Below are 16070 nucleotides of genomic sequence, written 5' to 3' on the forward strand. Positions count from 1 at the left end.
TGTGCGCGCATATGCGCTCGTGCATGGTCACCGAATTAAATGGTTAGAAGAGGATATACGATAAAAAAAATAAAAGATCTTGTCATGTAGTGTAACATGGTAGAACACACCAGCTAAAGGTAGGGTAAGTGATATTATTTGGTTAAAAGTAAAAATAAATTAAAAGGTAAAAGCACTATATTCTGGGACGCCCGCTAGCCTACTGGTCCAGGCGCATACCACTTGCCACACAGGCATGGATGCGTGACGGCGTCGCCGGTTCGATCCCCAATCCGGACCACCTTTGCTGCATGTCACTCGCCATCTCTCCCCCCATTTCCTGTCAGTCTACTGTCCTATCAATTATATAAAATAATAAATAATAAAAGCCCAAGAAAACTATTCTTTAAAAGCACTATATTCTGTAGTAATCAGTGTTTGTTCAGTAACAGGGGACTCCCTGTCTCTCCAGCTCTTTAATATACAGAAAATACACTTTCAGGTAGGTGACACACTTTCAGCCAATCAGGAGAGAGTACCCATTTATCAGCTTTTTTTTTTTTTTTTTTTTTTTGTGTTCCAGTTCCAATTTCGTCTGCTCGTTTCGTTGTGTCCTCACTTCCAATTTCACTTGTTAGAACGGGTACACATTATTGTGTATCATTATTTCATACTTTAACTATTGAAAAATAGCAGATATACAAGCTCACAGCGCGGCACGGTGCCGCGCTGTGAGCTTGTATATCTGCTATTTCTTTTTTAAATCGTGAAAATTTGAATTTTGACCCGATTCTATATGTGTCTTTTGAATCCTTCTAAGGTTTTTTGAAAAACCTATGTTTCTATGTCAGCAATCTGGCCAGCCATCGTCAAAGAAAAGGTCCTTTTCACTTTCAACTGGAGCTCAGTTAGTCTGTTCTTGAGAGACCACTATGTCAGTGGTGCTCAAACCTTTTCATGTGAAGGACCCCCAAACTGATATTTATTTGGCCATGGACCCGCATCGCAAAATATTTAGTTCCAGGGACCACCCAGAAGCAAAATTTGATTTACAAAATGTTCGCTTTGAAAATACATATATTCAAAGATTTGCACCCATTTTCACGACTTTTTCAAAAATAGCAGATCTACAAGCTCGCAGCGCGGCACTCGGTGCCGCGCTGTGAGCTTGTAGATCTGCTATTTTTCACTGGTTAAAGCATTCAATAATTCTAGGCCTAAATGGGTTCATCTGCATCCTGACGTGAAAATGCATTTTCTGATTACCAAAGAGCTGGAGAGGCATGGAGACTCCTGCTACTGAACAGACAGTTCAATAGCAATCGGAACATAGAACTGTTGCTTTAACACTTACGGTATTTAAAACTAAAGAAAATCACTTGCCCTACCCTTAACATCACAAAACAATGCCTAACCTTAACCTCACACAAACATAACTAATTATTTTGCGGGGAAATGTTTAATAATAATAATAATAATGGGGTGTTCGTAGCGGCAATCGAACCCCTGGCCTTCAGTTCAATAGACATGCAATCGTACCCAGTGAACCTTCAAGGTCGCTGGGAGAATGGAATCTAGGATGCTTTTTTGACCTGGCCTGCACAGTGCACACCCATTCTGGTAGGCTTTCCGTTTATAGGTGCCCGGAAGCCAATTAGAGGTAGGTATACTAGGTAGGGTAAGTGATTGGTTTGCAGGAAAGCGTGGCTGATTGAAATAATCAGCAGACTGACAGCTGATTACAACTCCTGTGACATACATTCTCTCTAGAGCAGGGGTTTTCAAAGTGGGTGACGGGGCACCCTGGGGTGCCGTGACGGGAGTCCAGGGGTGCCGCGAGATCATTTGATAATATTTGGAATTTATTTGGACACTTGAAAAAACATTTATTATCATTTTAAACTTGAAGTACAAAGTTATTTTCAGTCAGTTCTAACCAAAATGGCTATCATCTCAACGTTTTCCTTGCAACAAAATCTCTAAAATATCGTCACTGTCGGGCAGAAACCTCGTATCTCCAAGTTTCAAATGCGTAGCCTACGTCTTTTGGTAAAGCAAAGCCCTGCTTCATCATACAAGACTGTCGCACAAAACTAGTGAAAACAGCCGATCTACAAGCACACCACGCCTCGCGATGCGAGGCGTTGTGTGCTTGTAAATCGGCTTTTTTCACATTTTATAGATGATAAATACAAAACGAACTGTTTTGGACATGCAAGGTTTCCACCCGACAACGACGACATGCTATAAATATAAGGTGCTGGGAGTGAAAATGATAATGTAGGGGTGCTTCGGATTAAAAAAAAATATTGATGGGGTGCCCTGAGACAAAAAAAGTTTGGGAACCCCTGCTCTAGGGGGCGCCGATTGCAGAGTGGTTAGACTCTGTCCTTTGCTGCATGTCTCGCGCCGACTCTCTCTCCCTGCTTCCTGACTCTCTTCAATTTTCCTTTCTCTCTCTTGTGTTCTATCAATAAAGTCAGAAAAAAGGCTCAAAATATCTTTATAAAAAAGTAATCTTTCCCCTGAATTCTACTCCTCCCTTTCTGTTTCTGTCTCTCTCTCCGCCGCTCGCTCCACAGATCTGCAGTCTCAAGTAGTTCATTCGGCAGGTCGTCGGTTCATCGTTAGCCCGGTTCCAGAGTCTCGTCTCAGAGAACAGTTCTTATATTCGTCACCCATCACTGCCTCTTCTACTGAGACAGGTGAGACTAGTGTGTGTGTGTGTGTGTGTGTGTGTGTGTGTGTGTGTGTGTGTGTGTGTGTGTGCGCGCGCGTGCGTTTGTGCACGCGCATAACGTAGGATGCATACCTGCCAACATGCACGCATTTTGTGTAGCAATTCTTGGTCAAAGTGCGCAGGTACTAAGGCCCCCCTCCCTGCTTGCGAAAACGAGCTCCCGCCTCACTGACCGTAGCGCACTGCGGAGCAGGTAAAGTGAGATGTGGAATAGTAGTACCCAAGTACAACTATTTACTGTACTATTGTATTTAATGTGACCATAATGTTAAACATGTTCCATAGCGTTATGTAGGCTACACTTGTTGCGTGCATTGATTGATTGATAGGTCTCGTTACAGGACTACAGTCTACGGTGTGTGATAAACACATAATTGGTGTTACCTAAGCAAGTAACACGACCAGCCTTGTGTATGTAGCACCGGTCCAAAGACAATCTCCTCAGTGTCCGACGAAGACACAAGAGAGAGATGACAGCACATCTGTCCACAAAAAGAAGCGAGTTCACACACCCCAGGAGTTCCTCACTAAATATCAAACGCGCACAATTGTCGCACCAGGCATTTTGCACCTTGTGCAAAAACTGCATACAGTATATGATGTTGACATCAGCCACCAAGGAGAACTGGTCTATGGTCCAATGTTTGCCGCGTGAACCCGTGGTACGACGAAGAACGAACCAAAATAAATAATGAAAATGAGCTGCTTACCCTAGATAGTTCCACTGGATCTCTGGATGAGTCAAGCATACTGTATATGTACTGTCAGCGACTATGTGAATGTATAATCTATCACAAGTGAATATATTAATTAATATATGTACGCACGCTCTATCAAAACCGATTATTGAATGAATAGTCCTAAATACAAGCTATATCTCTACAGACTCAATGAATATATGAAGAAATGGAATTGCAACCTACATACATTTCTAGAGGGTTTGTCAATACCTCGAATACCATCAATATTACCATGAACACCTTGTTTTTCTATGTGCACTTAAATACGTTTATAGCAAGATATTCAATATGGGCTGCATTAGGGTTGCGTGATACTGATGAAAAACATTTAAATTTGATCAAGCAATATAACTTAACAACATAATATTGTTATTGAAAACGGTATCACAATATATCCGGGGCTTGAAATTAACTTTTTTACTTGGTAGCACTGGTGCTACCAATTTAAAAATTAAGGAGCACCAGAAGAGATTAGGAGCTTCCACCAAAATGTAAGGAGCACCAATATGCAATATGTTTTTTACATTCATAAAAACAATAATATAACATGAAATAATTACAATTTAAATATAACATGGTACTGTATTTGTCATTAAATTGGCCATATTGGTAGTTGGTACACCACATTTTGGTACACCACAGCAATTATTTGCAGTGGCACCGGTGCTCCCAATTGTATGTTTGTCACACAGATTAAAATTCAGGAACATTTGCGAAACGGTCGCAAACTCAAAATAAGAAATGGTGCGCGTGAAAGCAACCTGCGTGAAAGCGACCTGCGCTAAAGCGAGCCAGTGTGGTACTCAAAACATTCTCCCAAGGTTGGCAGGTATGAAGATTTAAGAGTCTATTTGGGTTTTATTTTTGTACACCCTGAGTTACAAATTAATGGCAAGATGGTTAAGATTCCCCATTTTCCCAGTCCAAATCTAATGACATCGTGACTTTGATTTTAAATTACGTCATATGATAATTTGTTAAATCCTGTTTGTGTTCTTGTGACTCGACTCGCAAGTTCAACCGTTACATAAGAGAAACATCTCAATGCTTTTATATAACCGCTCGAAAAACAGCCTGGACTGTGACTGGTACAGAATAAAGTATGTGTAGTTTTTAATGAACTCTTAATCAAATTAACCATAGTGTCTCTATTCTGGGGTGAACATCTGCCCCAAAATAACAGATAACAGATATTCTGTGACGTATACAGACGCTCTTCTGTCTAGACTTGTATACTGTAGGTCTGTTTGTCGGTTGATGACATCAAATAGGGTTAGGAACCTGTGAAATGACCTGTCCTATACGGTAATTCCAGCTCACAGCCACAGCAATCACGCTGTTTCGTAAGTTATATAACTTATAAAACTAGGAAAACTACATTAAAAGTGGAACAAACCTGGATATTTCGTCAAGGATCCAAAGAGGATTATATCAGCTTCAACATGTAAACACCACTTTCTTGGACAAAATGTTGCAGGCTCAGCTAAGATGTATTATGTCTTTAGCCAAGTGAAGACTTCCTGTTGGGTGTGAGTCGGAATCAAAGGTTTTGTATAAAAAGCAAATCGACATTTAAAATACAATCCTTCTGTGTCAGGAAGAAAGTGTTAAACTCCAAGGTAAAGGCCCATTCCCACTGGGCCAGATAACAGATAAAAAAATCTCTTTCTCCAGATATTTTTCCATTCAAAGTGGATGGTAGATACAGAAAAAAAAAATATCTACCACAGATATTTGCCACAGATACTTTTATCTGTGGCAAATATTTTTTTTATCTGTATCTACCATCCACTTTGAATGGAAAAATATCTGGAGAAAGATTTTTTTTTTATCTGTTATCTGGCCTAGTGGGAATGGGCCTTAACTCATCTAGTGCCATTCCCGAGATGTCTCGCGAAATGTACTCGAGTATCTGTAGTGCCATTCACGGGATATCTCGGGAAAAGTAATATATTACTGTAAGGGCGAGTACATTACCGAGAAGAATGGACGGCGGTCCGGAGACAAAATCCGTCGCTGATTTCGCATCATCACGGCTCCACGAGCACAAAATAGTCCCATCCATAACATTGAGGTGGACAGGGGATCTCATCTTTAATGTCCATTATCTCAAAACTACACTTTAGAAGCTAGGATGGAGGCAGATGCTCGCTTATGTTACACAGTTATAAAAGCTCCCGGTCGGCCATTACACAACTCCACGTGGACACGGATTGGTTCCGGCGCACGATCCGATGACGTCAGACCGGAAGTGATTGCGCTGTGGACTTCTGGCCTTCAAAATAAGATAACGGCGGTGATGCCAGCCTGAAGGTGGCATCGTGGACTTTATAATCCGTTAATTTCAGGGGCACTAAATGAGTTAAGAGTGGCCATTCTAAGCCAAGGAAACACTCCGAAAAGGCGGTCAAGTTGATTGCTAGCCCGGTTGTGCAATAATGTAGTTACTAGAGAAACTGCTGTGCCACGAGTGTTAAAAGAATAAAATGGGTCAGACGTCAGGAAAGACCAGAACAGTCAATGCACAACAAAAATGAATCGAATCAAATCTAATTATAAGAAATAGCATGCAGTGATACAGCATAAGGTAAGAGATGAGTAAAGATAAAATGTGATTATGAGAAAGGATATATTGTTGAGAAAAATAATAACTAAGAAGAATTAATGATAGCATGAGAGAATATGGAATGAGATTTTGATTAAAGTTGGAAAATAAACAAATGGAAGTGCTTATCAGGCAATACCAGAACTTTTGCTCAAGCAAGTTTTCATATTTGTATGGCAGGATAATTTCTGGCACTGTAGTGAAAACATAGCTTATGACAAAAAAATCAAGTGAGGGATAAGACAATGGAGACTCAGGAAATTGGATAATTCCTGTGTCACTGTACAAAAAAAAAGCCCTGAACATTATATTTTCCTGTGTTTCTAGGTTCTGCCCTGGCGCCATCTCAGACTCCGGTCCAGGGTTTAGGTCTGTCCCAGTCAGCTGGCTCCATCAGCCTTCAGCAGGCCTTCTCTGAGCTGCGACAGAACGAGTACGACGCTGGTCCCAGTACGGCGCCTGCCTCTATCCCATCAGCCCTGCCCCCTCTGCAGGCTCCCTCCTCCACGTGCGCTGCCCCGCCACTGCCCTCTGGAGCTCCAGCGGCCACGCACAACACTACGGCTGGAGTCGTCGGTTCGAATACCCAACCCCAAGAGCTACCTCCCCTTCCCTCCTCCACTTCTCTTCCTCCTCCCGGGCCCTCTCCTCCACCCCAGCAGGAGGGGCAGGTCCAAGCGGTTCCCGTCCCGCCCCAGGCTTCCACTCAGGCCCAGGGCGCAGCCACTAAGCCTGCCGCCGCCGTAGCGACGGCAGCGTCGTCCACCGTGCCGACCGCCTCGCCACCCCTCACGACTCCCGCCTCCTTGGCGGACACGCCAGTGAGCCAAGGGATCTCTGAACCTCTCTCCATCCCTCCCTCACTCCCTCCCTCACTCCCTACCTCCCTCCCTAACCCCGTTCCTCTCTCTATGGCTCCCTCCATCCTTCCTCACATCCCCACCTCCCTCCCTAACTCCATTCCAACCTCCATCCCTCCTTCTATCCCTACCTCTATCCCTACCTCCATCCCTCCCTCTATGGCTCCTTCCGTCCCTTCCTCCATCCCTCCCACGGTCCCTGCCACCACCTTATCTTCTCCTCCATCCTCTCTCTCTTCCGCTGCCGTCCCCGCCTCCCAGCCGGCTCCTCCCGCCTCGTCCGCCTCCGTGCCATCGGGTCTCCAACCCGCGGTGTCCGCTGCGCCGGTCGTGCAGCCGACGCTGGTCCACAGTCAGCCTCAGACCGCGGCCCAGGCCGGACAGACGCACGCACAATGTGCCGAGTGTGACGTCAGGTCAGTATGCCGCCCGCCCGCCCTGTAATTCCAGTTTAGTTTCACTCCCTTTCCACGCGGTGTCTGTAGCCGAAGTCTGGGCTTGTTTGGAGCAGTGGTGGAAAAAGTGCTCATTATGCAGAATGTCCCATTTCAAGTTTTCAAATGTACAAAAATCTTTTGAAAATAGCAGATCTACAAGCTCACAATGCGTTGCATTGCGACTCTTCACGAGCTTTAGATTGGCTATTTTCAAATGGCTGAAATGTATATAGGGCTGAAGTGGTTGAAATAATAATCAAAATCTACAAAGTAACTAGTAACTAAAGTGTTCAAATACATTTAATGGAGTAAAAGTACAATATTTGGATCCGAGATGTAGTGGAGTAGAAGTAAAAGTATTGGAAATTGGAAATACTAAAGTAGACAACGCACAACGGCGTTGTTTTCCTAAAAGAAGGGACGTACACGCTAATGATGTGCTGCTTTGCCACATCTGTACAGTAGATCATATCTGTGAGTTACAAGCTAATAACAGTTTATGATCAAATCTCTACTTCTCTGGTGCCTGTCAGCTCTCCTGTGAGTCTTGGCAGAGCAGCGACTGGAGATGGTTTATGTGCTGTACTGTATGTAATTTAGTTGTATATCTATCTACTGTACAACTGCAAGTTTAAAACCTAACATTTTTCCATGTCTACGTTTTTTCTAGTCCACGCACAGTGAGAGCCGTCTATCAAGTCTGTGTGGAGGCTCTTCTGGCACGCAGACAGTAGATTATCTGAAAAGCAAGTCTTAGTAAACAAGCATAAACAAACTGATTCACAAGAGAGATTTGGTATATTTCATATACATAGATGAACAACAACAACGACGAAAAATCGTGGTGCAGTATTTCCTTTCCTAATGTGCATTGAGAAAAGATAGACAGACGGGGAGAAACTATTCTGCTCCAGGCGGGTGGAGAAATGGGGAAGAAGGGGACTGTGATTGGTTGGACGCTAGGGCACTACTAGCAGCAAAGTTGAGTTTTTCTCAACTTGGAAGCTACGTATCGTCGTTGTCGGGTGGAAACCTTGTATGTCCAAAACCGTTCGTTTTGTATCTATCATCTATAAAATGTACTAAACTAGTGAAAACAGCAGATCTACAAGCACACAACGCCTCGCATCGCGAGGCGTTGTGTGCTTGTAGATCGGCTGTTTTCAGTAGTTTTGTGCGACGGTCTTGTATGATGAAGCAGGGCAAAAGACGTACACATTTGAAACTTGGAGATACGAGGTTTCTGCCCGACAGTGACGGTATGCTTTCTGCTGTTGAGCAAGCCGGTGCTGTGCAGAAGCGTGGAGGTTAACCATAGGGTTTGCATTGAAACTCGATTCTCAATCAGAACGTGACAGCGTTGCGATGCTGCCTGCGTGAATTGGGCTTATGTTTACCACGGGGCTTATTTCCTGCATACATCTCAAATCCCTATGGGGGGAAAAAATAATTGAAAATTTGCCAACTCACTTGTGTGTTTTAGGACTACTACAAACTGTAGCGTTCTATAGTAACATTCCTGAATTGAACTAATGCGGGGGTCTTCAACAGGGGGTCCGGGACCCCTAGGGGGTCCTCAGAGTTACTACAGGGGGTCCTCCAAATCTTTGAGTGATAGAAAGTTTTTTTCTCCTTTTTTATATTAACCACTTGAACCCTAATCTCTCGAGACGGACTCAGAGTCGCTATGAAGAGAGACAGGCCGGGTGGGCGTCGCCCTTTCTTTGATGATGTGGTTCCCAGATTGCTTGAACCCTAATGTCCATATTCTGAGAACTTTAGCCAAAAATAGCAGATCTACAAGCTCACAACGCCTCGCGCTGCGAGGCGTTGTGAGCTTGTAGATCGGCTGTTTTCGGCGTAGAGGGGGAAAAGAGCAGACCAAGTACAGAGTGAAAGGTCAAGTTTATTAAGTATTGATGGTTCAAGTGGTTAAATATCTGAAAACAACAAATTGAGATGAATCCAAAATACACTGATGATTGTGCTGTCAAACAATAAAACTATATGGAGTCTATGATAAGGTCGTGGGGGTCCCTGCTTCACCTCTCTGTCAGCTAAGGGGTCCTTGGCCTGAAAACGTTGAAGACCCCTGAACTAATAACTGAGTAACTGCCTACACCAGGGGTCTTCAACAGGGGTCCGCGACCCCTAGGGGGTCCGCGGAGGTACTGCAGGGGGTCCGCGAAATTATTGATTAAAAGAAAAAAAAAAGATTTCAAAAATGTTTTTTTCTTTTTTTCTTTTTTTTTTTTTGCCTTTTTCCACATTTATGTTAAAAAATAAATCATGATTCTATCCATTTTGAATAGCTTGAATACATGATTACTATGCAATTGACAGATTGTTGATATTATTGACATTGGTTCTCAGTTAATAAGTAGTATGTTTAGAAATGGTAGTGGACCTGGTACGGCCCACCCTGCTCGCTGTAACTTGTACTTGTTTAAAGTAAAAAATATGTCGTAGCCCCGACCCCCCCACCCTACGAGGTGGTAAGGGGTCCCTGCTCCATCTCCCCATCAGTTTGGGGTCCACGGCCTGAAAACGTTGAAGACCCCTGGCCTACACAAATCCACGAATAACAACCTTGAATGTCTTCCAGGTGTGACGGCGCGGCCCCCGAGTGCCTTGGCAAGGCAGATGACATCCACATGTTGGACAAAAAGCTCCGCTCTCTCTTCATGGACCTCCCCTCCTCCGGGGAACTCCCCGCGCCCGACCCGGCGGGCACACCGGTGACGGGCACCTCCTCTCCCCTCGCCACCCCGACCTCCTCCTCCTCCTCCGCTGTGTCTGTGGCCGCGGCGTCCACCTCCAACCAGACCGCCAACATTAACCCCCCGAGGGCCTCCACTCCCCAGCCTCCCACCAGCCTGCCCCTGGGAGCCGCTGCACCCATCCAGGGCCCTCCTGGGACTCCTGGAGCTACGCCTGCTCCTGTCGGTGGGTTCTGTGTGTGTGTGTGTGTGTGTTAGAGCTGGGATACCCGACCGAAAACCCGCGGGGCCCGAAAATCCCGACGGGCTCGGGCTTGTTGTTTTGGTTCGATTGGAAGTGATTGGAAGTGGCGTGCCGCTGAATGGAACTCCTAGCTTGTGTTTCCAGTACTGTCCCTTGCATTGGATGTTTATTTTCCGGGGGTTGTTGTGTGCAGTCGCAGTGCACTGTGCCAGCCTCGTCCGTCCGTCCGTCCGTCCGTCCGTCCGTTCAACATACATCACATCACTCAAGTAAATCCTGGCTTTTATACTTCTTCATCTTGGCGTGTTCCGTGAAAAAAGTGTCTGATCTACAAGCTCACAACGCCTCGCATCCACGACGCGTTGTGAGCTTGTAGATCTGCTATTTTCCAGGTTCAGAAACTTGCAGAATGAATGAGTGTGCAGAGAGTCACTGTGTCAGACGTCCATCGCAGCGCAGCGCACGTTATTATTTTTATTATTTAATAATCAACGTAGCCTACTATTGAAAAACTTTCACAAGCCACGGTGTGGCTTAATATTCACATTAAGGGTAACAAGCAGGCACACTGCATGCACTGTACATTATTAGAACAAGTTTGCTAGTGAGTGTAAATCAGTGGCTTCCCCAAAGAAAAAGAAACGAGGCGAAAAAGCGTTGGAAACATAAGGTTCGGGCCTCGGCGCGAGTCGGACGCATTTTAATGATTAATGCTCGGACGTCGATTCGAGTCAGACAAAAAACTGTCAGACACGGGTTCGGAACGGACAGAAAAAATTGGCCCGATCCCAGCTCTAGTGTGTGTGTGTGTATGTATGTGTGTGTGTATATGTGTGTGTGTGTGTGTGTGTATGTGTGTGTAGTCCAGTGATGGCCAGACAAATCTGCCATTGCAAAAAACTAAATTTGCCCTCTGCAGATTTGGCCTGGCACTGCTCAGTTGTGATTTGATTTCACTCCCTCCTAAGTAGCGAGGGACCAATCAGGGCCCAGATGCATTTGTTTTAATCCGCCCCAGCATCTTTTAACTGTCCTACTGCCAGATGTTATAATGTATTTGTTTGGGCTGGTGCCAGAAAAAAGCAGCTTACCTTTGCGATGTTTTAGAAAATGATCTATTGATATTTTCAAAATAATTCTTTTTACAATACAACGCTCATATGTGTACTTTGGCCTAGCTGGCGGCAGAGGGCAGCCTTATGCAAATAATTCATGTGAATTGGGCCGTTTCGCTTGCCATCCATTCAGAGCACAGTAATGCATTTTCTAGAACAGATCCACAGAAAACAGCCAGGAAGTGATTTGGGACTCCATTATTGCTAACGTGCGTTGGATTTTTGAGAGCAGCGTTACGGGAGATGTTTTTACAGTACACGGCGGCGCGACCCCCCATCAGCTTACAGTCATCAGACAAGGTAAAAAGAACGACCCGTATTGGCAACGCGCCGCCGTCAAAATTGGGGCGGACGGGAACGTCCGAAGCAGTAAAAGAGTTAACACATATTGTGCGTGGTGTTTACGGAGAATCTGTTGTGCAATAGCTGACTAAGCTACTAGGACGACACCCCAGATTATGCACTATTTCTGGAGCTTTTACTGTACATGCAAACGGTTATTGAATGGTTACTGAGGAGCCAGGAGAGGAGAATTGGTGAGCAGATGTAACAGAATTGTAAAGGTTAACAACATGCATGACTAGCTCCTCCAGACTAATTGTGTGTGTGTGTGTGTGTGTGTGTGTGTGCGTGTGCGTGTGCGTGCGCATGTGCGTGCGTGTGTTCGTTCCAGGAGTAGCTGCCTCACCCTTCAGCCAAACGACTCCAGCTAAAACACCTGTCTGTAGAGTACCGGTGAGTCTGCGTGTAACCAAATAGTACCGTGTGTAGAATGATAATGCTACGGCTAGAATAGAATATCAGTTGATGTCAGCAGGTTTTTGGATCAATATCAGTACATTGCTTGGTCTCTCTCTCAATCTACCTTTGTCTCTCTCTCTCTTTCTCATTTTCTATTTCCCTCAATATTTGTCACTTTCTGCCTCTCCTCCTCACACTTGTTTTTTTCACGTTCCCTTTGTATCTTCCTCCAAAAAAATGTCTCTATTTTTTCTTTCTCTATCGCCACCCACCCCTATCTCTCTCTCTCTCTCTCTCTCTCTCTCTCTCTCTCTCTCTCTCTCTCTCTCTCTCTCTCTGTCTAGGCCAACACTCCTCCCTCCGAGCTCGTGCCTTCTTTGCCAGGGTCAAGTCTTCCGCAGGTCTTTGCCTTCTCCTCCGCTCTACTTTTATAACCCTAATCCCGATCTTGTAATCCTAATAATACTAGTTTTTATCCTCTTATTCCTCCTAAAGCCCTAATCCTATTCCTCCTTATCCTAACCGCCTAGTCCTAATCCTCCGCATCATAATCACTAATCCTCCTAATCCTATAGTGATCCTAATCATCTTGATCTCAATCATCCTAACCATAACACTAGCTTCGTACAGAGAGCAATTACCTTAGACTCCATCTCCTGCCCTGACAAAAATACAGATGATTCCGCTAGATTTAACCCATTTAGGCCTAGGATTATTGAATGCTTTAACTGTTGAAAAATAGCAGATATACAAGCTCACAACGCGGCACCGAGTGCCACGCTGCGAGCTTGTAGATCTGCTATTTTTGTCTCACGTAACTCAAATTTTGCTTCTGGGTGGTCCCTGGAACTAAATATTTTGAGATGCGGGTCCGTGGCCAAATAAATATCATTTTGGGGGTCCTTCACATGAAAAAGTTTGAGAACCACTGACATAGTAGTCTTTCAAGTTCAGACTAACTGAGCTCCGGTTAAGTGAAAAGGACCTTTTCTTTGATGATGGCTAGCCAGATTGCTGACATAGAAACATGAAGGATTCAAAAGACACTAATAGAATCGGGTCAAAATTGAATTTAACTAGCGATAGGAAAATTGAAATTTTCAGCAGATCTACAAGCAGATCTACAGCAGATCTACAAGCTCACAGCACGGCGCTCGGTGCCGCGCTGTGAGCTTGTATATCTGCTATTTTTCAATAGTTAAAGCCTAAAATAATAATATTACACAATACTGTGTACCCGTTATGAATGGGTTAATAATTTGCTGACATTCCAATCGTATTCTATATGTATATATAAATTAAATGTCATATTCTTTGTCCTTCTGAAGCACAGTTTGTTTTTATGTGTCTTTTTTTCTCTTTCCAGCTGTTATTTCCCTGTGTCACCGCGTGGTAAACATGCCTTGTCGTTATCTTATTGGTTCAATGGTTATCATCTGACCAATTGAATTACAGCAGTGAAATAAGCGTGATTTTCGTTAACAGCGACATAGCCTACAGCTCCTCTCTCTCTCTCCCTGATAGACAGACAGTTGGGTTGTACTTGTAAATGAGTACTCTATTTTGGTGTGTGTGTGTGTGTGTGTGTGTGTGTGTGTGTGTGTGTGTGTGTGTGTGTGTGTGTGTGTGTGTGTGTGTGTGTGTGTGCGCGTGCGTGTGCACGTGCGCGTGTTTTCAGTCGCAGCAGCCTCTTGAAGACTTGGACGCCCAGCTGCGAAGAGCCTTGAGCCCAGAAACAGTTCCTGTTAGCACGCACACACAGGTAAGTACACACACACACACACACACACACACACACACACACACACACACACACACACACACACACACACACACACACACACACCAGTGTTGTTTTTGACAGCAAATTTTGATTTACTTTTAGTCATAGTCTTTTGAATAAAATGTAATTTAGTTTTAGTCATAATTTAGTCACCTGAAAAGTATTAGTTTTAGTCTAATTTTAGTCGAGTAAATATCATATGTTTTTAGGCGACTAAATCTACAGTTGATTTTGTCAACTGAAATGTATTTTGGCAGGCCTTGATGGCATCGTAATGACTGATTTTACACTTAGTTGCGTGCTGCTGCGACGCGTTGTGAGCTTGTAGATCTGCTATTTTCAGCATGCAAAACCTGAGAGCAACCAAATATAAAATTACTCTCTTCTCCACTAGTCCCTCCCTAACGTTTTAGTCTAGTTTTTTATTTTGTTGACGAAATTGTCAATATATTTAGTCTTAGTTTTAGTCATCACAGCTTAGTTTTTATTTAGTTTTTATTTCGTTTTTGTCAGTGAAAAAAACACAGTCGACAAACATTTTTAGTCGACGAAATCAACACTGACACACACACACACACACACACACACACACACACACACACACACACACACACACACACACACACACACACACACACACACACACACACACAGCAGTTGTTGACCAATCAGTATGTTCGCTGAAGAGTAAACAGCGAACGATCTCACTGTTGAAGCAATTCAACAGAGCAAACATGGACAAACTAGATATATTATGATTAATCTGCAACAACAAAAGTCTGGTTGATGATGTATACTGTATGTACAATGTATGGTTATTATGTGCTGTTAAACATGTTGTCTTGTTTTGTCTACAGGCCTGTTTCACTGGCACACCTTCAGGACCAACACCTAGTATGTCTGTGTCTGTCTGTCTTTATATTGACCAACACCTAGTATGTCTGTGTGTCTGTCTGTCTGTCTGTCTGTCTTTATATTGTATCTCTAGTGTACTGTATAGCAGGGGTCTTCAACAGGGGGTCCGGGACCCCTAGGGGGTCCTCAGGGTTACAACAGGGGGTCCTCCAAATCTTCCAATCCTTTTTATATGAACAACTTGAACCCTAGTGTCCATATTCTGAGACCTGTTGCTAAAAATAGCCGATCTAGCTTGTAGATCGGCTATTTTTGGCAAAGAGGTTTGGTGAAAAGAGCAGACTGAGTACAGAGTGAAAGGTCAAGTTCATCAAGTATTGACAGTTCAAGTGGTTAAATATCTGAAATCACAAATTGACATGAATCCAAAATACACTGATGATGGCGCTGTCAAACAATGAAACGATATGGAATATATGAAAAGGTTGTGGCCTTGTGGGGGTCCCTGCTTCATCTCTCTCTCAACTAAGGGGTCCTTGGCCTGAAAACGTTGAAGACCCCTGGTGTATAGTGTCCACCCATCTAGATACCTGTCTGTCAATCTAGCTGTACTGTATGTCTCCCGGTCTGTAAAGTCCAGTCGTTATATGAAAAAACCTCAAACAAATTGCAATAGTAGCAAACTCAACTGATTCTGTATCCTCATTATGTCCTTAGTGAGGGAAAACAAGTACCAAGGAATCCCATCAGGGGAAAGTTTTGAAAACGACCTACCTACCTTCACTTACTATACACGACTACACTATAAAGGAAAATATGACTCCGAAAAAATCTGCTTTAAGTGGGATGTGAGGGGTCAAACTAGGGGTTTTTAATTATTCTGAATCCATTACAAGCATTTGTTTTGCACGAAAAACATTCCTTGGGCAAGAAATGGCCCCTCAAAACGATGGTTTAGTGATGAGTCATCAATTTTCACAGTCTTTTGGGGTCCGTTTTTAGCCCAAGGAATGTTTTTCATGCAAAACAAATGCTTGCAATGGATTCAGAATAATTAATAACCCCTAGTTCGACCCCTCACATCCCACTTAAAGCAGATTTTTTCAGAGTCATATTTTCCTTTATAGTGTAGTGTATAGTAAGTGAAGGTAGGTAGGTTGTTTTCAAAACTTTCCCCTGATGGGATTCCTTGGGACTTGTTTTCCCTCACTAAGAACATAATGAGGATACAGAATCAGTTGAGTTTGCTAC

The 16070-nt window shown here is 43.8% G+C and overlaps 1 protein-coding gene across 1 annotated transcript in view; it reads left to right on the forward strand.

The window, feature by feature from the left end:
• LOC308308949 (serine/threonine-protein kinase WNK1-like) overlaps positions 1 to 16070 on the forward strand; it is a 183644-nt gene that overhangs the window by 124163 nt on the left and 43411 nt on the right. The window contains 6 exon segments of the mRNA XM_080754405.1: positions 2562 to 2684; positions 6392 to 7340; positions 9967 to 10307; positions 12114 to 12175; positions 13860 to 13943; positions 14822 to 14858. Coding sequence (XP_080610531.1) covers positions 2562 to 2684; positions 6392 to 7340; positions 9967 to 10307; positions 12114 to 12175; positions 13860 to 13943; positions 14822 to 14858 — 1596 coding nt within the window.

This window comes from Nannobrachium achirus, assembly GCF_963921795.1.
Source record: "Nannobrachium achirus genome assembly, chromosome: 23".
Taxonomy (NCBI): Eukaryota; Metazoa; Chordata; class Actinopteri; order Myctophiformes; family Myctophidae; genus Nannobrachium; species Nannobrachium achirus.